General features: G+C 34.0%; 1 protein-coding gene across 7 annotated transcripts; it reads left to right on the forward strand.

Annotated features, from left to right (window-relative positions):
- Positions 1-286: 286 nt before the first annotated feature.
- Positions 287-27,153, forward strand: LOC110659689 (uncharacterized). 7 transcript variants are annotated; one of them, XR_009151413.1, is made up of 5 exons: positions 297-603; positions 720-948; positions 15,286-15,431; positions 15,510-15,754; positions 20,886-21,597. XR_009151413.1 is itself a non-coding variant. In XM_058153887.1 (3 exons), exons 1-2 carry the CDS (start codon positions 360-362, stop codon positions 893-895), a joined length of 420 nt encoding a protein of 139 aa, XP_058009870.1. In that variant the 5' UTR covers positions 302-359; the 3' UTR covers positions 896-948; positions 2,585-3,142. The 7 variants fall into 7 exon arrangements, 1 of the variants encoding a protein (XP_058009870.1); XR_009151416.1 differs by having other exon boundaries at positions 15,542-15,754; XR_009151414.1 differs by lacking the exon at positions 20,886-21,597 and adding an exon at positions 25,916-27,153 and having other exon boundaries at positions 298-603; positions 15,554-15,754.

The raw sequence follows: 27,153 nt of genomic DNA on the forward strand, positions 1-27,153 counted from the left end.
TCGATAATGATAATACAACCATTGTAACAATAGTTATATTTTAAAATTTTTATTTATTTGGGGGTTCAGCTTTCAATTTTTGAGTTCTTATCCATGACCTCAAAGTCTCAAACTCCCCAGAAAATAAATTCAAAGGGATCATCAATAAGTGCCCAAGATTTGGACAATAGGTCTAAAGAGAAAGAGAAGTGAATAACACATTCATGGACTTGAATGAGTTAGATGTCTCAATCTATATATTGAAGCCCAATCTTTTGATAACTGAGTTGGGCTTCAGGTTTTTTCCTTATCCACTAAATCAGATTCATCTCTATTACACTCCAACCTTCAAAGTTCAATCCTTGGGTAGATAAACGAAAATGCTAGCACCAGCCATGAACAGAGCTGTTCTCAGAAATGTCTCACTACATATTCCCAACCATCTTCTCGATCCTCTAAAATCCATAACAAATCCTATCTCATCATCATCTATATTTGTTTCTTGGACTCTTTCTACGCTCAGATTCTACTCGTCTGATTCTGATTTATCTCATAAAGAAAATTTCACTCTGACCCAGAAGCAACATGGTGGAGTTGAGGACGTTGATGGCGTGAGTAACCAAGGTAAAGAAAATGGAATTAAAAGCTTGTGGTTCTAGTTGGTTTCTGTTTGGCTGGTGGGAAAATGGTGGAAAATACATATGGGGGATTAAAATTTGTGTGATGTGATATGGTTGCAGAGCTAAAGAGGCGGATAGAGAAGTACTGCGAGGGGGATGAAGAGGCGATTCCTTCAATAGTTGAAGCCATATTGAAGAGGAAATTGGGAGGGATTAAAGATGAGGACTACGAATTGTGGAAGAAGTTAGGTGGAAATCTCCAAGTGAGAATTTTGATTCTGATTCCGATGAATTGAATGATTCTGATGGCGATAAAAATTGATGCAAAATTGCAATTATAGAAATCAAGGTATGTATTGTTATTGGCTAAAATAATTTTGGAGTTCTATAAATAATTATAAATGTCATAAATCTTGCTTCTTCCGGTCACTTCCTCAGGAAATTTGCCTGTTCCAATGAAATTTTGAAATGTGCTTCATCTTGTAATTTTCTTCACCAGGCAATTTCCTAGGCAAGGTCTCCATGCAAATAAGTAAAGTACAACTCTTGAATTATGGAAATGTTCCATAAACCTTAAGGTAGAAACCTCAAATTAAGACAATTATAAAATTGAAGACGCCTTGGGAAAGCTCCATTTACAATCTCGGTCCTTTCTACTAGATCATCTGAAGCAAATTTTCTAGCTCGAGAAATCCACTTGCTTCGCAAAACTCTTTATGAATGAGCTTTGCCTTGGAGGCTTTTCAAAGTTCAACATGTTTTAATTTGTGAAAGAATTGAAGAAAAGATTGGTTCTCCAAGAAATCAGAAAAACATAGTACTAGAGTAGTTAGGTTTTTCATGGAGGGAAGCCAGTTTAGGCAATTCTGCTAGACCACCATGTAAAATAAGCTGTTGAAGATGAAGTGGAAGAGAAAAAGGTTCAAATTTAGGCAGAAGTGCGCCTTTGCTGACTTGTTCTGCAGATAAGCAAGGGACGATTAGCCGCGGGTACACAATCATCTGGCCCTGGTATTGAAGAAAGGACTGTTAGCTTCTTCTTGTAAATATCTCCTTCTGTGCCTTTTTCCCTTAACCAGCTTGCTCAATCCCGTCCCTCCCTTTCTGCTTGTCTTAAGCGCTGGTGAAAAGAAAGAGTAAGGGTTGGTAAAGAAGCACGAGTCGAAGGGTGAATCCCTTAAACTTAATAGAATATCCCTGTTCGAGTTCGTATTCAAGCTAAGTAGATTAGCCGATGGAGAAAAGAGCGAGGATTGCTTGAGTTGTTAGCTATATGAGTAAGAAGTTGATGAGTTTCTTCCTCTGTCAATTCACAAGGGATGTTCCGTAGGTGAATTCCTTTACTCTAAGTGGAGCAGGATAGTAAGAAGGCACATGCTTTACGACTTAAATTATCGTTTAAGTTTTAAAAAAATAATAAAAAAATAAATTATAGAATGGGAAATGCAATTAGAAAGCAGACAAATATAAATACAACATTTTAGACTTTTGATGGAGGCATGTAACAGGGTAATATAATGCTGAAAAAGACCAAAGTTTTATGGCAAATGTTCAATTTAGCCTTATATTCATCGGGAAAGTTTAATTTATTTTTTTTTTAATTTTTTTGTTCAAATTAGCTCAAAGTTTTAATTTAATGTCAATTTAATCTAAAAATTAAAATTTATAGATTAAATTTCTTTATTTTTTGATTTAAATAAAAACTCAAGAAATTTAAATTTTTAATTTTGAGAGTAAATTTTTTTTGATTTCTTAATTTAAATCTAAAAATTAAGAAGTTTAATTTCTTAATTTTCTTTATTTTTGAACTAAATTGAGATTAAATTGAGTATAAAAATATGTTTGTTTTACATATATCATTTTTTATTTAAATATATTAATTAAAAAGTTAAAATTAAATAAAAATTAAAATTAACAGATTTTATTTATAAAATATTAAATAATGAAATTATTTGTGCTGAGTTGCATGTGTTCCATGGTGGAAGAAGCGTTCTCATGGTAACATGGAAGATCCATTTAGCAAGCCTAAACCTGGAAGTGGTGGACAATGGAGAAACATTTTAATTGGCATTTCAATAGATATGAATGAGAAATCATTCTATATTGAGGATGCAATAGGGAGAATTAATGATAATAGTGACGCTGACATAAAATTTGCTCACGCCATTGGATTGAAGTTCTTTGTCCCTGATGATTACTTCGATGCATAAAAGATTTTGGCAAGCATCTCCTGGTGGCTGGTGCAAGAGTTACTAGCATAGAGGTTCTGATCAGAATTTTACTCATATATGATCGATTTGATGTATCCAATTATCATTCTTTTGATTTGTCACTTGAAGGACCTAAATCTGAGTAAAAAAAAATGAAGTCATTAGAGGTTTTGCTGATTGTCTAATTGGACCTCTTATATGGCTAGTGAAAGAAATTATGATAATTCATTGATGTAAATAGAAAGAATGCAACTGAAACATATACACAGATTGTTACAGGTAAATTTTAATTGTGATAAGTGTGTGTATTGGATATGAAGGTACCTTTGATAATTTTTTTTTTATTCCTTCTTTTACTGCATTTATGTGATGAGATAAATTGGCAATGAAGATCCATAGCTGCATGTAAGATTTTGATCTAAACTGTAACTTGGGGTCTACTTAAATGCTATCCACATTTTTGACTTCTCAAATGTTGCATTAAACATTTTTTTTCCCATGCATATGTCTGAATTACTCCTTCACTATATGCTATGATCATGTAGAAATGAATTTTTTCTCTTCTCCATTATATCATTTGAGATCAAAACATGATCTCAAAGCCCAGAGGTGCAAGTGGACGTTAGAATAGGATGGTATATATATATATATATATATATATATATATATATATATATATATATATATAAGCTATTGCCGAGTTAAATGTGATTGCTTGTGTGATGGGATTGAGTTTGAGCACAAGTTGTTTGATGAAATGCAAAAACAAAACTTTGTTTTATGGAGTGGAATTGGTGGGTCTATACAGTTGAGGTTATGATAAGCACCCAAATGAACATTGCCTAAGGATGCAGACCTCTAATGGAACCCAAGGATCATCAACACCAAAACAAGTTTTCTTTGAACAAAATAAGATACAATCTCTATGGAAAAAGAAGCACCAGAATATATATTTCAAAGAGGAACAGATCAAGTGTCAACACAATAACCCAACTTGTGGGAGATTACATTGATCATCAAGTAAAATAGGCAAGTGATCAAGTTGCCTAAGTTCTAGTTCTTCCAGAAACTAGCAAGAAAGAAAAACTCAAACTCTCTCTAAGGGAGGCTCTCATCTACAGCAGCAATGAAAAACTGAAGGAAGAAGATGGTATTCTCTTCATTATAAACCTAGGGTTATAGAAACACAAGCTAAAATTGTTAAGACAAAAGTTACAATTAATTGTGCCATGTTGGCTATCCTAACAAGAATAGTAAGTGTATTAATTATAAAGACAAAAGATGGCAGCAGCATTAATTGCAAAAGGGCAAAAGGTGGCAGCAATTAATCCCTCTTTGTGGCAGAATATTGGGGCCCACTTGGTCAAAAAGTAGCTCTCTTTAATTCAAATGAACCAATGAGCTCCCTCCACGTGGCGTGAACCCTACAAACACCTAGGTGGCTGCCAAGTGGACTCCAGGGTGGCATGAGGCATGTCCAAAGTGGCTGGTGACGTGGCTAGTGACGTGGCAATGGAATCTGACGTGGCTGGTGACGTGGCAATGGAAGCTCCAGCTTGGCACATGGTGATCCACTTAGATTCTTGGAGCAAGCAAGCTAGGCCTCCCTTATGCAGCTCCCCTCCTAAGCCGAAAATCCTTTTATGGTCCATGAGCATGCTTTGAAGTTGCTTAGCTCTCGCCCTAGTGATTGCCCCTTTGAAAAGTGGTGGTGCTCCATGATGATCCTCATCATCCTCTCCCACTTGAAAAGAATTCATCCTCGAATTTGACTCTGCACCAAGGAAAGGAGTAAGATCAGTTACATTAAAAGTATTACTAACACCATAATCACTAGGCAATTCTATCTTATAAGCATTATTGTTAATTCTTTCAAGCACTTGAAAAGGGCCATCACTTCTAGGATGCAACTTAGATTTCCTTTGGTTAGGAAACCTTTCCTTTCTTAAATGGATCCATACCAAGTCACCAGGTTCAAAAATCATAGGCTTTCGCCCCTTATTAGCATGAGATGCATATTACTCATTTTTCTTTTCTAGATGCAACCTAGCTTGTTCATGCATTTTTTTAACCATTTCAGCTTTTTTCTCACCATCCAAAGAAGCAACATGATCAATAGGCAATGGTAACAAATCCAAGGGAGTAAGTGGATTAAAGCCATAAACAAGCTCAAAAGGAGAGTATCCACTAGATGAATGCATAACCCTATTATATTTTCTTTAAAGAACTTTTAGGCACACACAATCTATTTTCTTTAAACAAATATCCATCATGCCTAAAGTACTTTTGGAATGCAGATTTCTCACATGCATGGAATATGGCAGCAAAGTCATCATCATGCTCATATAATTCTTTAACATACTCAAATCCCAATAATTTAGAATCAAGAGTAGTAAGAAGATTATACCTGCGGGAGAGTGCATCAGCTACCACATTCTCTTTACCCTGCTTATATTTCACAACATAAGGAAAACACTATAAATTCTACCCATTTAGCATGTCACACTTTACCCCTCTGTAAGGCATAACATGATCCCGTAGAATACCTAATGAACTACCGAACTTCACCTACCGATAACTCATTAAGTACCCTACAAGGGATTTTAAAACAATTTTCTTATTTTTAACAAGTGGTGAGCATTTTCTAATAGGTATTTAAAACATTTAGTTAAAAATAAAACTAGTTAATATTTTTGGCCCATTTTATTTTTCCGCAAATTTTATAAAAATTTTGACAGAGTTCCGTCTGTATTTTGAGAAAATAGTTCTTCAAATACCTGAAAAAAAAAACGCTTCCAATAATTTTCTCAACCACTTCTTCAAATTTACAATCAATCTCAACCAATTTCTCAAGTTTCAAATTCAATAATCATCATTCTCATTTTTCAAAAATTCAATAATCAACAAAATATTGTCAATCAATTTCATTCATTAAAGATAAACAATTTATATATATATCATACTAAAAATTTACATCAGAAAAATTCAAACTAAAATTTATTACAACTTTATACAAATTTTATACAAGCTGCTCAAGTCCCATTTTTACATATCCATACATTTATGTGCAATGCATACATCAAAATGAATATTTACAGTTAGGGTATAAATTATACCCGATAACTTCAAGCAGGTAGCTCCCCTATCCTCAGTAGCTCAATCTGCTTCTCCTCTAGTCTCTAAATCTGCGACAGCAATAACAGCTATTGCTGAGTACTAGGACTCAGTAGTGCACAACATACTAAAATATTCTTTATGCATCATTTAAATTACATTTATTCAAAAATTGAACTGAGCATGCGAGTTAAACACAAAACATGAATTATGAGATTTTATTCCAAACAATTTCATTTCGAAGTATCAAACACATTTCATAAAACCCACAGTTAGATCATGCCATTCGAAACAAATATAATCTCAATAGCCAGAGGCTAAGGAGAATCACATCACAAGGCTAGCTAGCTCAAATATATGGATATCCATTCAAATCCTCTTCTACTGGCACACCTCAATACTTCTCCAGAGAAGGAATCAAAATTCGAAATTAATTACCCCCACTAGTCATGCTAGTGAGGTGTTCAAATATATGATCATGACACTGTAGTTTCAAAACTTATCTTAACAATTTGCTAAACATTGCTATTTCAAATATGCACAATAACTTTCACAATTTAAATCAAAACATTATAAATAATGTCACAAATAAACTTTCAACAATTCAAAGCAAAAGTAAAATACATATTTCATTCACTTTATCAATGAATTTTAAAGCATAGTGATGTTGTGCACAAACCTCAAGCGAGTCGCCTCTTGGCCTTGACTCGGTTCCTCGGGTTCTTTCCCGGTATTCTTTTCAACTGAAACACACAATTTCTGATGTTTCAGTACCATAACTTAGCATAAATTCAAAAATAAATTTAACTTCACTTTTACCTAGCTCTAACGTGCTAAACTCGACGTTCTTGAAATTTTGTGTTTCGGGGTTACTATTTACTACACTATTCAAGTCAAATTATTGACTTTCTAAGGCTTAATAGGTATGGAAATTTCAACTTTACCCACATACCACATTTTGGTCACTAAATTTATTGGTTTTGGTTGTTTATTCAAATTCTAAGTTTTTTAGGCAAATTTGATAAATTTTCAGTTTTTGTGTCTAAGGTTGCACTGTTACATTGGTCATTTTTTGGGCATGCTTCCTAAATGAAAATTGTGTCATTTAGTGTCTATTTTCATTCCCAATTGGTCTCATACCAATTGGACTTGTAAAATTTCATTTTTGGTCTCTCAAAGGTAACTTGGTCATGCTGCCAGCAGCATGACCACACTCAATCCGAATTTGGCATTAACTCCAACCATTCCAACACACTTCATTTGGTCACAAATAACCATTTCTCACTTCAAACTAGATCAAATACATCATTTTACCATTTCTCCATATTTTTGCCTCTAAACCCTAGGTGTCAAACCCTAACCACACTAATTCTTTACATTTGATTGATTCAATGCCTATATACATGTTTCTTCATCTCAAACAAGATCACATACACTTTTAAACCTATCAAACCATGCAAATATAGCCCCATACACATGCTGGCCGAAATTCACTCATGGTCCCTCAACAAATTTTTCTTTTATTTAAAGTTTATTTACAAGTTCAATAAATTAAAAATGTAGAAATCAAATAAAATTGTCAAGTTTGCTTACTAACCTTTTTAGGTGTCTTTTTCCTCTTCTTATTTCTCCTCCTATCTTCTTTTTTTATTCTTCAATCACCTCTTCTAGTTGCCAAAACAAGCTTTAACCATGGTAGAGTAATTTTCTATGGTGAGATTTTTGTTTTTTTTCAAGCTCAAAGGTGAGCTTTCATGGAGGATGAAGTGAGGGAGAGATGAAAGAGAGAGTTGGATGGCAATGAAGAAGATAATCTCTTTTTTTTTTCTTTCTTTTCTCTCTTTTTTTTTCTTATGGAAGACCAAAATATCTAATTAATTAAATATATTAATTATATTCTTTATGGTATCATGCATGATGTCATCTCCCTACACCTTTTTCATTTTCTCTTATTTTTTTTTATTTTTCTATTAGTTCTTTAATTTAATTCCCGACTCCGAAATTTTCTTTTCTCCGATTTTATTTGACAGTTAGGTCAGGAGTCAGCTCTCGGGGTCAATTGACCAAATTGCCTCTCGCCGGTTTAACCCGGTTTGCAAATAATTCAATATTTCTTCCGGCTCCCTGACCTAATTATTTGATTGGCTTAACAACCTTTTTCCGTGATTTTCTGTTTTCCACTGTGTTTGTAATGGTCCTAAGGACTGCGGCGTCACATTTTACGGTTCGAAATTTGAGTTTAAATCGACTTCGCAGTCGTTCCCGAGAAGGTCACCCATTGCTGTGACTCTCGGCTCGTTTAACTTCTTATGTTTTGTTTTTCTTATTTATACTTAACTAATTGACAATTACTAATTATTTGTGTTTATGGCTTCTCTAGTTGTCTTAAGTGTGGTTCTAATCCTCTTAATTGTCCGGACCGACACCAGTCACCGGAACAGTGAAATATACCAGGCTATGCAAACGGGGGTGTTACATAGCATGTCTCCTACTCAACTTATGTTGGCTTTTGATATACTTCAAAGACTCATGATCAGAATGTATGACAAATTCCTTAGGCCATAGATAATGTTGCCATGTTTTTAATGCCCTAACTAATGCATACAATTTTTTGTCATATGTAGAATAATTCAATGTGGCACCATGCAACTTTTCACTAAAGTAAGCAATTGGACGTTTCTCTTGCATGAGAACAGCTCCAATCCCTACTCCTGATGCATCACATTCAATCTCAAATGTCTTGTCAAAATTAGGCAAAATTAATAAAGGTGCATAACACAATTTCTTTTTAAGCATGGCAAATGCATGTTCATGTTCTTTACCCCAAACAAATGTCACATTCTTTTTGACAAGTTCATTTAATGGAGCAGCCAATGTACTAAAGTTAGGTACAAATCTCTTATAAAAACTTGTTAATCCATGAAAGCTCGTAACTTCAGATGCATTTTTAGGTGTTGGCCAATCTCTAATTGCCTTTACCTTTTCATCATCTACTTCAACACCTTTGCTACTCACAACAAATCCCAAAAACACAATTCTTTCTAAGCAAAAGGAACACTTTTTCACATTTGCATATAATTTTTCTTTTCTCAACACTTCAAACCCAAGTTTCAAATGATGCAAATGATCATCAATGTTTTTGCTATAGACAAGAATATCATCAAAGTAGACAACAACAAACTGTCCAATAAAAGCTCTCAAAACATGATTCATAAGCCTCATGAAAGTACTAGGGGCATTAGAGAGACCAAAAGGCATCACTAGCCACTCATATAAGCCATGTTTTGTTTTGAAGGCAGTTTTCCATTCATCACCAACTCTCATTCTAATTTGATGGTAACCGCTCTTCAAATCAATCTTAGTAAAAAAATAAGAACCATGCAATTCATCCAACAAATCATCCAATCTAGGAATAGGGTGGCGATACTTTACAGTGATTTTATTCACAGCTTTACAATCCACGCACATCCTATATGTTCCATCCTTCTTTGGCACAAGCAAAACAGAAACTGCACAAGGACTCATGCTCTCACGGACATGTCCCTTAGCCAAAAGCTCATCTACTTGCCTCTGAAGCTCCTTAGTCTTAGCTGGACTACTCCTATAGGCTGGTCTATTAGGAATTTGAGCACCAGGAATAAAATCTATTTGGTGTTCAATACCCCTAATAGGTGGTAAATCCGAAGGTATCTCATCCGGAAACACATCCTGGTATTCCTGCAAAAGAGACACAACAGAAGAAGGAAGATTGGGGTCAAGGTCAGAAACATTTAAATAATTCTCCCTATACATGAGAATGCACAATGGCATCCCACCCCTCAAAGCTCCTCTCAACTCCCTTCCCCCAACATACAAGCTCATCTTTTTCTCTCTTCTCTCCTTTTGTCCCGAGCCCTCTCCCTTTTCCATTACACTCACTTTCTTTTCTTTTACTTCTTTCTTTTTCTCTTTCCCATCACTCTTTTCTTTACTTTCTTCACTCTTGTGCTCGGCTTTTCTTAATTTTTCTCTCCAACTCTCTTTTCTCTCCTCAATAGCCCTCAATATTCTCATTTGGTCCTCATGTGCTTGTGATGGCGACAAGGGCACCAAGGCATGTGTGCGGCCATCTTTCTTTAAATTGTAATGATTTTTCCTCCCATCATGAATCACATACCTGTCATACTGCCAAGGCTTACCTAGCAAGATATGTGTAGCTATCATGGGCACTACATCACATAAGACCTCATCATGGTAGCTCCCTATAGTGAAAGGTACCACTACTTGCTTAGTTACCTTCACTTTGTTGCAATCATTTAGCCATTGTAACCCATAAGGTTTAGGATGCTTAAGGTTAGGCAATCCTAATTTCTCAGCAAGTAAGGAACTAGCCACATTGCAACAACTACCCCCATCTATAATCATGATACACAACTTTTCCTTCACCACACACCTAGCATGAAAGATGTTTTCCCTTTGCAACTCATCACTACCCACAATAGGTTGAGCACTCAAGGTCCTCATGGTAACCAATGCAAAGTCATACCCATTGGATGGCTCTTCAACGTGCACATCCTCTTCATTTTCATTCCCCTCAACTAACATCAAAGGTTCGACCTCATTTTCTTCCTCACTCTCTACCTCCCCATCTTCCCTAATCACCATAACTCTCTTGTTAGAATATTGGGAAGCATAATGCCCGTATCCCAAACACTTGAAACACTTCACATCTCTAGTCCTAGTAGTGGCAGTACCCCACTTCTCCTTATCTTTACTTTCTACCTTTTCTTTCCCCTTCCACTCTTCTTTCCTAAACTTCGGAATTTCTTTCTCACCCTTAGAAGTCTTATCTACATTTGGTTTCCAAGGGGCCTTTGGAGCTGAATGGACACCACTACCATACTTCAAAGCTCTCTTCATCTTCAATTGTTTTTTTATTTTAATGGTTATGTGCACCAACTCAGTCAAATTAGTGTAAGAGTGCAACTCAACAACATGTGCAATCTCCATGTTAAGACCAGCTAGGAAACGTGCCATAGTAGCCTCTGGAGGTTCATCTAATTGTGCCCTTGCTAAGGCTATCTCCATTGCCTTATAGTATTCCTCTACACAATTCCCTCCTTGTGTCATCCTTTGCAACCTTTGGTGGAATTCCCTAAAGTAGTGTTGGGGAACAAATCTCTCCCTCATTGCTTCTTTCATAGCCCCCCAAAAAGCAATGGGTCTAAGACCTAAAGTCCTTCTCCTAACCATCAACTGGTCCCACCACACTATAGCATACTCCTTAAACTCTACGGCTGCAAGCTTCACCTTCTTTTCTTCACTATAGTTATGACACTCAAAAATTAGCTCAACTTGCCTTTCCCATTCCATATAAGCATCTGGATTCTCCTTCCCATGAAAGGGAGGAATTTTCATCTTAATACTACCCACATTAGAGTCTACCCTCTCTTCTGGGCCTCCATATCTATAATCACCATATCTATACTCCCCAAATCTAGGCAACCTACCTCCTCTTCTACCTCTAGCTCCCCTGCCCCTAGGTGGTCTATAACCCCTACCACCATAGTTGTAGTTACCAACCTCAAATTCTTCTTCTATCTCTTCCTCAAACTCTTCCTCAACATGCACTTCACCCTCAAGGTTCTCCACTCTTGGTTCCCCTATATTTCTCACTTCTTGCCTTCTGTCCCTAGCATCATCTCTACCCCTTGCTCTCTCTTCCCTATCCCTTCTCATCTCCTCCAAAATCCTATTCATGTCATCCCTCAATGTATTCATGCCCAAGGTCAACCTCTCAAATTGTGCAGCCACGGCGTCCCTATACATAGCTTCATCAACTAGGACTCTCTCCCCACTACTACCAGTTTCATTTGACATGATTTTGAGCTGCAAGAAAACAAGTTAGTAGGAAATGGCTAACCCTCTCTAGGTGTTTCACACAAACAGATGGCTTTTACCCTCTAATGCACTCACACCCTCAAGCCTTTTACCACTCACTTCTTCTTGCTTGGTTCCCTTGGAACTAAGATACCAATGGCAATTCAAAAACTCACAAATTTTAAACAAAATGATCAAGAACGACAAGGAACAAGACGTGACACAAGAACAAGCAATGTGACAGTGGGGTCAAAATAAGATATAGACACCAAATGAAGAGTTAGTAAACTGGAATGAAGACAACCTAATGAAATGATATCAAGCTCAAATATCAAATTTCATAATCAATGTAGCACAGATACCAGCAGTTCACATAATTTACCAAAAATATGCTCCAATTTTGGTTCACCACACAAACGACTATATTTTGATCTGAAATTTGGTACACACTAGAAACCCAATACGGACTAACTGCTGGTAAAATTTCAGGAGCTTCTGAGGGGGTTTACTATGTAAACTAAATTTGATCAAGTCTGCCGCAAAATTTTGATTCAGTAAGAGAACAGTGTCAAACGACCTCCAAAATTGACATGGGAACTACTAAAATGGGGTATAAATAGCCTATAAATTTTCAAAGTTTTCTGGATTGGTTTCTTATGCGAACTAAATTTGATCAGGTCTGCCGCAAAATTTTGGTTTGCTAGGCAAACAATGTCAAACAACTCCGAAAATTGACACAAAAACTTGTGAAATGAGGTATAAAAAGCCTGTAAATTTTCAGAGTTTTCTGGGCTGGTTTGATATGTGAACTAAAAATAGTCCAGTTTCTCCGCAAAATTTGGTTCAATAGGCAAACAGTGGTATTTTCACCCCAAATTTGGTATGAAGCACAATAATTATACCCAAATGATTCTGGTGAAATTTCAAAACCAAATTCAAACTTTAACCCCACGTTTCTATAATTTCCCCCGATTCAACAATGGTAAGAAATCACAATTTCCAGCACAAACATCACAAACTCCAATAGTGCAGTAGATATATCATCAAAATTGCACTGCTATCAGTTACTAATCATGTCAATTCCCAATTTCAGTCATCAATTCATCAATCTCTCATAAATCAAAATTACTGCAGTAGGCTCAACATGCTTGATATTATGCAAGAGTTCAAAGAAATTAGCTAGCACAAAGATGGTATAAGCTGGAATATAGATTAAACCCTAAGACAAAACTGGAATAAAAAACAGATTTAAAGAAATTTCTCTAAAACCCTAGATGAAGATTTCAGCAGCAAGTATTAGAAACAGAAATGAAAAGCATGGAAGATAAAGAAAAACAAAAACCCTAGAAATGTCTTCTTTGGCAGAATGCCTTAGAAGCTTAAACCAAACAGAAAAATCAACTTAAGGAATATAAAGATTGAAGGATACTTACTTGATTTGATGCCCTAATGCTCTGATACCAATATGATAAGCACCCAAATGAACATTGCCTAAGGATGCAGACCTCTAATGGAACCCAAGGATCATCAACACCAAAACAAGTTTTCTTTGAACAAAATAAGATGCAATCTCTATGGAAAAAGAAGCACCAGAATATATATTTCAAAGAGGAACAGATCAAGTGTCAACACAATAACCCAACTTGTGGGAGATTACATTGATCATCAAGTAAAATAGGCAAGTGATCAAGTTGCCTAAGTTCTAGTTCTTCCAGAAACTAGCAAGAAAGAAAAACTCAAACTCTCTCTAAGGGAGGCTCTCATCTACAGCAGCAATGAAAAACTAAAGGAAGAAGATGGTTTTTTCTTCCTTATAAACCTAGGGTTATAGAAACACAAGCTAAAATTGTTAAGACAAAAGTTACAATTAATTGTGCCATGTTGGCTATCCTAATAAGAATAGTAAGTGTATTAATTATAAAGACAAAAGATGGCAGCAGCATTAATTGCAAAAAGGCAAAAGGTGGCAACAATAAATCTCTCTTTGTGGCAGAATATTGGGGCCTACTTAGTCAAAAAATAGCTCTCTTTAATTAAATGAACCAATGAGCTCCCTCCACATGGCGTGAACCCTACAAACACCTAGGTGGCTGCCAAGTGGACTCCAGGGTGGCATGAGGCATGTCCAAAGTGGCTGGTGACGTGGCTAGTGACATGGCAATGGAATCTGATGTGGCTGGTGACGTGGCAATGGAAGCTCCAGCTTGGCACATGGTGATCCACTTAGATTCTTGGAGCAAGCAAGCTAGGCCTCCCTTATGCAGCTCCCCTCCTAAGCCGAAAATCCTTTTATGGTCTATGAGCATGCTTTGAAGTTGCTTAGCTCTCGCCCTAGTGATTGCCCCTTTGAAAAGTGGTGGTGCTCCATGATGATCCTCATCAGGTTAACAGAACATAATCTCTGTTAACTTTGGGTCTAAATGTTTGATTTAAAAATTTTGAAAGTTTAATTTAACAAAACTTTTTTTAAGGACTTAATCATTTTAATTATACTTCAGTGGCTTCTTTGTACCTTTGGCTTTCTTTGTATACATTTTTATATACATTTGAACAATATTTCTTGAAGTGTCGTTAATTAAATATGCAAATATAGTCATTCAAGTGGAAAAATAATATCATTAAGGATATATATAAATTAAATATATATATATATATATATTTAAAAAATGAAAAATATATATCAAAATTTAAAATTGACATTCTAAAATTAATCGTTGAATTATTAGTCGAGTGATAATTTATTAGTCTTTAATATAAATCAAACATGGATTAATTAATAATAAGCAGTCATTTAATTAAATTTTATTTTTTTTATATTTTATATTTTATAATTAAAATAAGAAAATCTTTAAATAATGTTGTTAAAACAAGGAGTTGGTAAAGAACATCAAAGTTTTCTTCAAGCTTAGTTAATCTCAAATCCCATCCCTCCCAATAAAATGAAAACGAAATCACATTTTTGCATTGATTTTGTTTTTCCTTCCATATGTTAAACTTCCTTTTCTTTTTCTTTTTTTTTTTTTTTTAACATAGAAAAAATGGGTTTATAGATAAATTGACTGTATGTCCAATAGAAAATCTTGCATTATTCATTTTCACATACATTTGGAAGGACTCCATTGCACTTGCATTCGGATGAAAGCTTAGGATAAATTTCAAATTGAATGAATATTTTTTTCATCTCCTAAACCAACCTTGATAGATATAATCATTAATAAATCCTTAATCTTTTATAGCATAAATACAATTATTTAAGTATATATTTTTCTATACTCTCGTGTGTGTCTATTTAACGATAAATATATATATATATATTTTTTTTTTACATTAAGCACATACACAAATTAAATCTCAAATAAAATTTTACTCGAGTTGATGTTTTGTTTTCACGTCTTATTTTGGGCGCATTTGGCTTTGTCGCTTAATAAAATATCATTTCGTTTAAAATGTAAATTTTTTGAGTTCAGAAATATTTGAAGCTATACTGAAGAGGAAATTGGCAGGGATTAGAGATAAGGATGACGAATTGATGGCAGAAGTTAGGCGGAAATCTCAAAGTGTGGATTTTGATTCTGAATCCGACGAATTGAATGATTCTAATGGGGAGAAAGAATGAGGCGAAATTGCTATTACAGATTAAGAAATCAACGTATGTATTTTTTTTTTGTTAAAATCATTTTGAGTTCTCTTTACCTGATAGGCTTTGGCTATTAAATTTTTTTTTTAGGGAAAATCAGAGCTTTATTAATCATTAATCAGCTTGTAACACAGAAGCAAGAAAACTTGGAACAACATTGCAGCTGGTGCTTGCTCGCATGAGACAGTGCAGCTCTAGCCAAGCAATGAGCTCTGCCATTACCCACTGCAAGGACAGATTAAAATCCTGCTGTAACAATGCCCTGCAATCCTTTATGACTGTGCCATGCTCAGACCAATTATCATCAAAGGAAACAATCGCAAAGAAAACCTCCTGTGAGTCAATCTCAAACTTTGAAACCTCCCATTCTTTACATCCAATTTTTTTAACGTTTTAAAGAGAAGATATTAATTTCTTTTATATAAAATAAAAATATCATATATGTTCAAATGAGATGATTAATTTATATACGAATAAAAATTATAAATACTACTTAATATAAATTAAAATTTTAATTTTATTATAATTACTGATTTACTGTTAGCGATTATCCTACTTATATATGAATTCTCTTATAATTATTTTTATATAATTTAAATATAATTATAATTCTAATATTACAATCCATCTATTTATAATATATTAATTATTTTGTAAAGTGTGTTACACGTTATTGTTCTTATTTTACATATTCATAATTTAATTTTTTATATATAATTTTCTATTAATTTTATAATATACCATTTATAATAATTTAAAATTTAAAATAAAATAAATTTTGAAAATAATTTTCATTTTATAAATTAAAAGTCTATCATATTGAAAGTATGTAATATTTTTTCATAATTATTATATATGAAGCGATGATTTTTTTTTTTTTTTTTTAAGTTACATCAATTTCTGATTTTAGTTTTTTTTTATGAAATTTCATTTTAAATTAAAATAAATTCATACCATCATTTCCCCTCTTAAATTAAAAAGAAAAAAAGAATTTAAATGAATTTTCACTCAATCATACTTGACTTATATTTTTTGGAAAATAAATTTTTTAAAAATATTAAAAATAATTGAATTCTCTCATTCCAATCAAATAATTAATAAAAAGGAAATCAATTATATTGAATTAAATTTTTGTAAAATTTTAGATTCCAATTAAAGAATTAGGAAAAGAATTTTATTTAATTTCTTATTGTTTCTTCGTGTTTTAATATATATTTTTTTAATTTTTTAGTTTATTTACATTTTTGTGAAGTTTTAAAATATCTTTGCCCATATTGTGGTTGGCTATGGCCATGACGGCCCTGCAACAAAGAACAAAATATGTCTGGTTATTGTGATTGAGATTTGTAGTGACTTTGGTGCTGCAAGTTTTAGACCAAAACCGAATCAAATTAAATAAAAATTTGAAGAAGATAAGTAATTAAATGTAGGAATTAATCAAAATTAGAATTAATAAATTTCATCAAACATGAAAACAGCACCACAACTAGCCCCATATTTTAAACAGTATGAACACCATCTACAACGTATCCACTGTTAAAACTTGGTGTCAAGGAACCGTACCAACAAGCCTCGGTTGCACTAAATTCATAAAGCAAAAATTACAACAAAAAATCTCATGAAATATCTACGCAAATCCATTTTAAAAACTATATATAGTTTTATTAAACTATTTACAAAGTAATTGACTAAATTCAGACGAAATATAGACATCGCATCATAAGTTTAATTACCATATAATATTTTTCTTTGTGAACTAAGCCGGTATAACACATCAGAAGGCCTTAAACCATCAGACACCATTATAGCACAGATAAAAATAGCTTGCAAGATTTTGTGTATTCATTCACAACTGTCATGCATTGCACGGCTCAACATAGAACCACTTCGTCTTCCTAATTCATCTGGAACCAAATCATGACTAACTTTGTATTTGGAGCGAAGAACACGAACCCAGAAAGACTCTGGATTTGAAACCAAACCCCAACACATTTTTAAAATAAAGGATTGGTTGAGAAGATGAATATCTCTAATACCCAAACCACCTTCATCCTTTGGCTTCTGAACATCCTGCCATGGAACTAAGGCAATCTTTCTATTACCATCCAGCGAACCCCCAACAAATTTTGGGCAAGCCTTCTCAATTTCATCTCAAATATAAGACGAAAGTTTCACAGTTTGCATAGTAAATGTCAGCATGGCAGTTAAAGCAGACTGTGCTAAAGTAATTCGACCAGCCAAAGATAAATGAGATGCATTCCACCCAGACAATCGTTTCTGAACCCGATCAAGAACATATTGATAAGTGGCTCGACACACTTGTAAGTGAAGTAAAGGAACTCCCAATTCCAAATAAGTCCCAAGGTCACTAGAAATTGAGAAGCCTAGTAATTCCCCTAAAATCCTTCTGGTTTGAATTGTAACATTCTTTGAAAAATAGACTTTAGTTTTAGATACATTCACCTTTTGCCTCGAACATTTACAAAATTCATCAAGCACCCCCTGAATAACTGTAGCTTGTTTCGAAGAGGCTTAGCGAAAAGAATGAGATCGTTCGCAAAAAATAAATGTGAAAGAAGAGGACCATTTCGACACAACTTTAAGGGCTTCCAGCAACCATTATCCATCGCTTGCTGAATACCACGAGCCAACCTTTCCATGCAGAAAACAAACAGATATGGCGATAATGGGTCGCCCTATCTCACACCTCTAGATGGGCTAAAAGCTTTAGTCATACCCCCATTCAATAGAATCCGCATTGAACAGGAGGTAGTGCACTTCATAATACAACTAAAAAAGGATATCGGAAGCCCAGCCTCCATCAAAGACTCTCTTAAAAAGTCCCACCGAAGACGATCATAGGCTTTTCCAATTCCACTTTAATTGCCATAGAATCTCTCCTCCCAGTCTTCGCTCTCATATGATGAATTAATTCCTGAGCAATAACTACATTGTTTTTTTTTTTTTTTTTTGAAATAAGCAATAACTATATTGTTAGTAATATGTTGTCTTGCAATAAAACCTGTCTGAGTCAGGCTCATCAAACAAGGCAAGATGACTTTCAACCGATTAGCCAGGACCTTAGTGATTATCTTATCAGCCACAAAGAAGGCTAATGGGATGAAACTGGGACGGAGAGTCCGAATGAGGGACTTTGGGAATCAAATTGTGCAAAGTAAGCCATACCACTATCAATATCAACCCCACCAATAACCCGACACACTTCTGAACATATAGCATCACTGATAATATTCCAATACCGTTGATGGAAACTTGTATGAAAACCATCCAATCCAGGGGCCTTCCAAGGTTGCATGCCAAAAAGAGCCTTGTGAACCTCAACTGAAGAAAGTGGCGAACTTAATCCAATTAGAGCATCCTCACCTAGATTAGAAAAACAACCCTTAATAGGATAAGCTGGTGCCACTGCCGCATCCTTAGAATAGAGACGTTTCTAAAACTTCATAGCCATATTTCGTAATTCCGCTTGATCATGCACCCAAATACTTTTAGCTTTCTTAAGATGAAGAATCCAATTTTGTTGCCCTTGATTAATTGTCTTAAGGTGAAAATAGCAGGTGTTGCGATCTCCCCATTTAATAAATTCACTCAGAGACTTCTGGTACCATACCAGTTTCTCCTGATGAGAGAGAACCTCTACCTCCTGCATTAAATCTTTCTCCACCAGGAATGACGTCGGTCCATAGTTCAGACTTCTTTGAACACCACTCAGGTGACTCAAAATACAATTTTTACGATGAAAAATGTTCCTAAAGACAGACCTATTCCAAACTTTCAGCCTGTTTGTAAAATGGCTCACTGCTGACATAAAAGAGGAGTTTGGCCTCCAGTTATTACGGACCATATCCCTGAATTTATCTTGCGTCATCCAGGTAGCCTGGAAGCGAAACAGATGATCCTGGAATTGCAAATGTCGAACACCATTAGGCAATAAAAGTAGAGGCCAAAGCATCTTAGGTAAGTGCAGTACATAACCATCAGGGTAATTGGGTCTCCAATCCCCATTACCAATAGTCCAATCCAAACGCTCCATCATTCTACCCGGAGTCCAAGTGAAAAAAGGACCCCCTGAAAGGAATCTTCATCAAACTGGAAGTTAGTATCTACTGCTGAAAAATAAACGATAGAGACTCAAACGATTAGGAGAGCCTCCTTTCTTATCTTCAGCCCTAAGGAGAGCGTTCCAGTCCCCCATAAGAGCCCACGGACCAACAACATTAGAAGCCACACTATTTAAAGATGGCCACAAAAGAGCCCTAATAAAAGCACTCGGGCAACTGTACACCATAGTAAAATTCATGAGAAAACTATTGGCTTCATAAATTTTCATATGAATATACTGTCTGTGATGAGCCAGCACTTGCACTGACCAGCCCTTTTTCCACAAAACCTAGATTCCTCCTGATGCCTCCACACGTTGAGAGAAAGAAGACCTAGTATTTTTAATCACTCGGTTAGCCATCACACCACTGATTCGAGGTTCAAAAATAATGACAACTGCCGGATTGGGTCTCTAGATATATAACTTAAGAGATCAATTAACGCTGGCACTGGTTGCACCTCTGCAATTCCAAGTCAAAATAGTCATAAGAGAAAAAGAAAACAGAGATAAAAAAAGAGAAACCAAAGGGATAATTGCCATTTACTCTCTCCCCCGGGCCCCCCTCCCCCCCCAACACCCCCTGTGGGATCGAAACTACATAAAAATCCAGTGAAAAAAAAAATATATATATATATATATATATATTGATTTTGATAAATTTAATGAATTTGCAGTAATTCAAAGAAAGAAAATAAAATTAATGACTCTCTCCTTTTCTTTATTTTTTTCCTTTATAGACTCTTTAAATTTGAAATTTTTACTATTAATTAGCAATGGTGCTTATTCTTTTTCATTTATTTATTATTAATAAACTCAAATTCATACTTGACAGATTTGCATTTTCTTTTATTTCTCTCATTTTGTAAAGTTTTGCTGTTTTGTTTTTAATGTGGAATTGATTTCTACATATAATTATCTTATTTCCCTTTATGATTTTTTTTAAGATTTTCTATGAAAAATTGTCTAGTAGTTTTGAATTATTGTTAATCAATTTTGCCGAATAAACATGATCTGTCAAAATATTATGATAACTGTGATGGACAACTATATCAAAATAAATGATGAGAGATCGAAATAATTCAGAAAGTAATGCAGAAGAGATCTAGATAATATTTTAAGAGATTTGTCTTATTTTATTGAACAATAATTTTTGATATCAATATTATTAATTATAACTATATACTATGACTATTTTATTGATTAAATGACACTTCCTTTTATAAAAAAGAAAAATGAAGAGTACTACCTCAAAGCCAAAGATTTCACGTATGCAGTTCTGATACGAATATAACAAAACTAGAAGAAGATAATTTTATTTATAGACACAAATATTCCACCTGCAGAGAAAGACAGTTGAAGCACGGGGCATGGCTGTGCTAGCAAAAAAAGCTACTTAAAGCGATTGCAAGTCCGGTTGCATGCCTCACGGCACTTATTAACATTTTTTTTTTGTGTGTGTAGACCCTTATTTTGTGATGAGTATGTGTATTGAGGCCGTGGAAAACCTGATGATGAAAAATTGAATGACTGTAAAATATAATTGAAGGCATAGAACTGAATTATTAATTTCGTGGCATGATCTTGAAAAAAAATATAATAATATGTTTTTTGGAAAATTAATTTAATTTAAATAAAATTTTGTTTTATTTAAATTTAATATGGGTAGTTCTTAAATGGACCTAATTGAATTTAATTGGGCGCCATGGGCCTAAAAAAGCCTAGTTAGGAATTTTAAATAGAATCCATTTAATTTATTTTTTTGAAAATTAAAATAAGAAAATATTTTTTTCTCTATCCCTCTCCTATACAAACTCTCTCTTCCCCTTTGGCTCCACTCTCTTTCTCACTCCCTATTGGTGCCACCCTCTTTCCCTCTCTTCTTATTGGTTGGAACACCTCACCCATTTCACAGTCTCACTCAAATTCCTCAATTCCAGTTGTTTAAGTTATCTGAACTTTATCACCTTAGGACTCCAAACCTTATCACACCTCTCTCCCAAAATCCTATAAATACCCCACTGACAAAAAATTAAAAAAAAAAAAAAAAGAGGGGGAGGAGAAGACAAAAAATAAAAAAATAAAAAAAAGAAAAAAATTAAAGAGAGGAATAGCTAAAATTCTTTTAGTTCTTTTTTCTTTCTAGTGATATTTCTTAAATGTTAGTTCTTTTATTTTCTTTTCAAGATCTATGTAATGTAATGTTTAATTCTATGTTCCTTGTTTTTAATTTATTTTATATGTTCATATAGATCATGTAATCATGTTTAATTTGAGGGGATACACAACTCTGCACATGTTTAGTTTCTGTCTCTTGTATTTTTATTATTTTTCGTTATTTTCTGAATCTGTAAAAAATTTGTAAAAATTATATTCATATTCTAAACGAAATTCTATTAATTTTAGGCTCAAGAATCACTAAAAAAATTTTAATATTTTGTAAGTTATGGCTATTTGAAGTTAGGATTCCTGTAAAATCCGATTTGCAGGATACCCGATTTGTGGAGCCCATACCTCCATTGTTTCTTAATAATTTTGTGTAAATCTAGTATCTAAAATTAATTTCAGAATCTTATGAATCTTTTCCAATTGGTTTTGCATACATATCTGTTGAGGTTAATGAGTTATGAATTTTACAAAAAAGTAGTGTGATTCTGTCACTTAGAAAAGTTACGATTTATGCAGACCATTCGGCTAGGGTTTTGTTTGATTTATAAATTTTATGATCTTGTATGATATGTAGGCTGCCTTCTATAATTTTTTTATGATTTTTAGGCATGTCTAACTATTTTTAAAAAATCGGATTTCTTGCTACCGTTAATCTACCAGAATTTGGAAATTGTATATTTATGCATGTTCTTATATTTTCTTGGGTTTTAATTGATATTTGATCTATTTTTCTGTGTTCTTTTAATTCAAGAAGTGTTATGAAGTGTTTGGAACATGTTAGAAGACTTAGACCATTAGGTAGTTGTAACTAATTAGGAATCTTAACCCTTTAGGAGACTAGAGTTAGAATCCAATGTAAATTGTTATTAATATTTTCTTTATTTCTTTTATTTTCTTTAGTTTCTTTATTTTTTTATTACAAAAAAAGTTGGTAAGTAGCCTTAAGGTAAGTACCAAAGAGGGCATTTACGTGGAGCTTATGTGGAGCTAAACAGGAGTAAGCCAGGGATATCATTGTCATACTAGAAGAGAAGACCTTTTTTTAAGGGTAGCTTACCCCAATGGCAATTACATTTACCAATAGGTAAGTAGCTCTAAACTCTTCGAATAACCATTGGCATGAAATTGTAGTAATAATAGAATTTTTATTTGGTAAATTAAAATTAACTTTGTTTTTAATTTAACTGACTTTTGCATGTAATTAATTTAAATAAATACTTTATAAATTAAAATTAATCTTGTTTGTAAATTAAACTAACATTGACATGTAAAATAAATTTAATCTAAATTAAACTAACATTGACATGTAAAATAAATTTAATCTAACACTTGGTAATTGTAAAATAAGTTTGCATGTTAGAAACCTTTATTAGATTGTGATTGTTTGGGCCTTATGTGATATTAGAATAAATTACACATGTACATAATTAATTTAGTTCAATTATCCTTAGGGTAACTTGGTAAAAATTAATTAATTAGGTTAAATAGAAACATAGGGTTATTTGAAATTAAATCTGTTTGTAAATTAAATTCTCAATAATAAATTAATTTTAGTCATCTGGTAAATATCATTTAAATAATTAGCAACCCCACAGATAGGAATTACTTGTGCATGAAAATTGTGTGTAAACATAACCCTTTTGTAAATTATTTGCGTGTGTAAGATTAGAATTGCATTTTTTAGGATGAAGTTTAATAAAGAAATAATAAACAAGACTTTTAGAAACATTAGTAGAGGACTGGCACTCGAATTAACGAGGTTAAACTAGGCGTAAGGGGTGCCTAACACCTTCCCCTTACGTACCCACTATCCCGAACCTAGACATTGGGCTATGGTAATGACGGTTGTGGAAACTCTGCAAGGAGTAAGTTGCCATCCATGACCCTCGAAAGAAACAGTGAATATTTCCCAGTTATTACCCGGGTGGCGACTCCTGTCTATCTATGCCTTCATTACATAAATCCTTAGTATCTTGGTAGTGTTATGGGAAGACGGTACTTACCAGTGGTTTGATTCTATTAGGATTGTATAAAGTGCATGTCTAGGAAATGCTGTCTAAGGAGGTGGTACTTAAGTGAGACCATTGTGTACTTAAGGAACCCCGGTCTCACTAGAAATCCAAACACATAAAAAGGCGCTACCACATTATCAGATAAATAGTTGGGCGAGGTGATGTAGCCATACAGAAAATAGCATCAGTTGAAAATCCAGCTGATCCATTCATTAAGCCTATGCCACAAGCTCAGTTAGACCGACATCTTGAGAAGATGGGTCTAACCGACATCTTGAGAAGATGGGTCTAAGATAATGTAATGAATGGCTCTAATGCTAGTGGGAGATTATTAGTAGTATGCCCTAGAGGATATCATTTAGTATGTATCTTGTACATGTTTTTATTAATAAAAAGGCATTTTCACTTTTCCGTTTACATAATATATTTATGTGTAATAGAAAAGGTCCATTGATATTTTGTTAGAAATTCTATTCTTAAGTTGTTAAGAATATGAGTGATAGTATTTCTAGCACAAAGTATCATAAATAGGTTCACAATCGAGGATACTTCACAATAAGGACATGACTTATCCAGAAAAATTGTAATCATATTTGTTCCTAAGTTATTTATATGAGATGTAAATAAGATGGAATGGTGAGTCTCATGCCATATAACAAACATGATAGACACTTATACATGATAAGTAGGTCGAATCAGTGACATTTATGACAAGCACATGGAGTTTACTCTTGTCAATGCATTGTCATAAATCATATCAGTGCGTATAATCTTTAGACCTGAGATAGCACAGTTATCTTGTATATAGGTGGTTTGAGCTTGATACTGCTTTCATACTTGTACTGTATATGGGTATATGGGCATGTGTTGGCTCCTACTAGTTATATATGGAGGTAGGTGTTGATCAAGATGGAATCTGTTCCTCTAAGTAAATAGGGATAAAATCCTATGTTCATTTAATTGTTCTTAATATTTCAAGTTCCTGACCAGGACCGATAGATTTATTCAGAAAAGAGTTTCTGATGAGAAAATCTTTTAATCAAGAACTGGAATTAAAAGAGAACATAATATTCATAGCAAATGGGGTTTGACATAAACCATGACTCCAGCTCGAATTGAGATTTTGTAACAGAGAGATTCTAGTGCATGGTAATATATGATTATAGGTTCATTTAAGGTAAACCTTATTACTGATTGGGTGGTCATGGCGTGCTATGTTAAGCGTTAACCCTGGTCTATGAAGTGCATAAAATGATTTAGAGAAATCATTTATGGTAAGAAAGAGTTCTGATGATATTAAGAGTTGATATCATGTCTCATTGCCAATTAGTGATGAGCCTAGTAAGTCACACATACACAAGTAATCACTAAATTAAATATGATTTAATTAATTAATTAATTAAAGAGTTTAATTGATTAATTAAATAGGTTTGGTTTGCAATTAGATTGCAAAGTCCCTAACATGGCTTGAAATCAAATCTAGGTTATTGGATGTATAATATAAGTTAAATTTATATTTAAAAGTATTTAAATATGAATTTAATTAATGAGAAATTAATTAATAAAGATTAATTAATTTATTTATATTTAATATAAATTGATTAGAAGAAGAGAAATAATTATTTTGGGTTGAGAACTCAAAATTAAGACACATTGGTATTTTGGTCATTTCACAGGGTGACATATGGCACCATGAGATTGTGACACATGGCACTGTATATAAGCTTACCATATGTCTTTTAATCATGTAAGATGATCAAAATCAAGATTAAATATAGGTTTGATACTTAGCACAATGTGATTAGGTCAATTAAACTTAGAGCTAATCAGAAGGTGACATGTGACAAGGGTTTTAAGTGGTGAACTAGCTATATAAGGAAAGTATGAAAAGAAAAAAAAAAAAAAAGTGGCAGTGGTTATTTCCTCTCCCCTAAGGAAAAACTGCTCCTCTACTTAAAGGCTTGGTATATACTGTAGCAGCAGCAAGCATTCTGCTAAACTCGGAGTCCATCATGAACTCAAACTCCATGTTGCTATCTATTGGTATAATTGAGAGTTTGTTTGTTCCCATCAAAAGAGTAGTTAAGTTATTGTTAGCATCTTTTATGTTGATTGACAGCTTATGTGAACAGTATTTTGTTGACTCTAGTTAGCTTCTCCTATAAGATTTGTTCTGTATATAAACTCTTGTACAGTTCATTCAAGATAATGAGAAATACAGTTTCTCTTTCAATTCTCTGTTTGGATATCAAAGTTCATAAGGTATCAGAGTGGGTACAGTAGCTTGTAGAATCGATTGCTTGTTTCTGTTAGCCATTGAAAGTGAAATTTGAAGATGAAGGAGAGTAATGCAGCAAGAGATCAAAGCATTATGAATTTCTTCAAGGAATCATTAAAGAATCATGAAACAATTGATGATCAATTTGCATTGCAAAGCTCGGATCACCCAAGGATGGTCCTTGTTTCAGCGAAATTAACAGGGAAGAATTACAGATCGTGAAGTAGGGCAATGAAGATTGTTCTTGGTGCCAAAAACAAATTAGGTTTTGTTAATGCCAAAATTGAAGCTCCAGAGGAAGGATCTGAGGGTTTTGAAAGATGGAAGAGGTGTGACTGCATGGTCGCATCCTGGTTGTGGAACTCTATTGCAAAGGATCTGGTTGGGGTATTTCTCTATGCGACGTCCTCGAAGGAGCTGTGGGATGAAATTTCAGAGAGGTTCGGTGGGAGTAACGGGCCAATGATATATCAGATCAAGAGAAGGATAGCGTTACTGATGCAAGAAGGATTATCCATTGCCAGTTATTATACAAAATTGAAGGAATTTTGGGATGAACTGGAAAATATTAGAGCAATTCCATCATGTACATGTGGATCTGTGAAGATTTCAACAGAGGTGCATAACTGTGATAAGTTGATGCAATTTCTTATGGGGCTTAATGGTGCCTAGGATCAGGTAAGAAGCCAAATCCGCCTTCATGATCCCTTACCAAGTGTAATCAAAGCCTATTCTATGGTTTTGAGGATTGTAACCCCTAGAGAGGTTCAATTGAATATTGCTAAAACTGTAGATGCAACAGCTCTAGTTGTGAAATCACAAGGAACTCGAAAAGATTTTAAGAAGTATGATCCTAGAAAAGGTCATTGTAATTACTGCAATTTGGATGGGCACACTAGGGCTGGTTGTTTCAAATTGATTGGGTATCCGGAGTGGTTTAAAGCTAACAACAAGAATCAGAGTTCACATCAACAGAACAAAATAGTTGCACAAGTTGAAAGTAAAGTGCAATCTGCTGACCATTTTGTTTCTGATTCGCCTTGGGATAAAGGTTTTTTTACTGAGATGAGCAAATATGAAGATCTTAGTATAAGCTGGAGAGTTTACAAATGGAAATGCAAAGAATGGCCAAAGGGAAGTCCATAGCCATGAATG

The sequence above is a fragment of the Hevea brasiliensis genome, chromosome 9 (assembly GCF_030052815.1).
Source record: "Hevea brasiliensis isolate MT/VB/25A 57/8 chromosome 9, ASM3005281v1, whole genome shotgun sequence".
Taxonomy (NCBI): domain Eukaryota; kingdom Viridiplantae; phylum Streptophyta; class Magnoliopsida; order Malpighiales; family Euphorbiaceae; genus Hevea; species Hevea brasiliensis.

Bases quoted from the DNA above. Each gene is read 5' to 3' on its own strand.
- LOC110659689 (XM_058153887.1), top strand. From the start codon at position 360: ATGCTAGCACCAGCCATGAACAGAGCTGTTCTCAGAAATGTCTCACTA. The intron at 604-719 runs GTAAAGAAAATG...ATATGGTTGCAG, and splicing joins TGATGGCGTGAGTAACCAAG to AGCTAAAGAGGCGGATAGAG.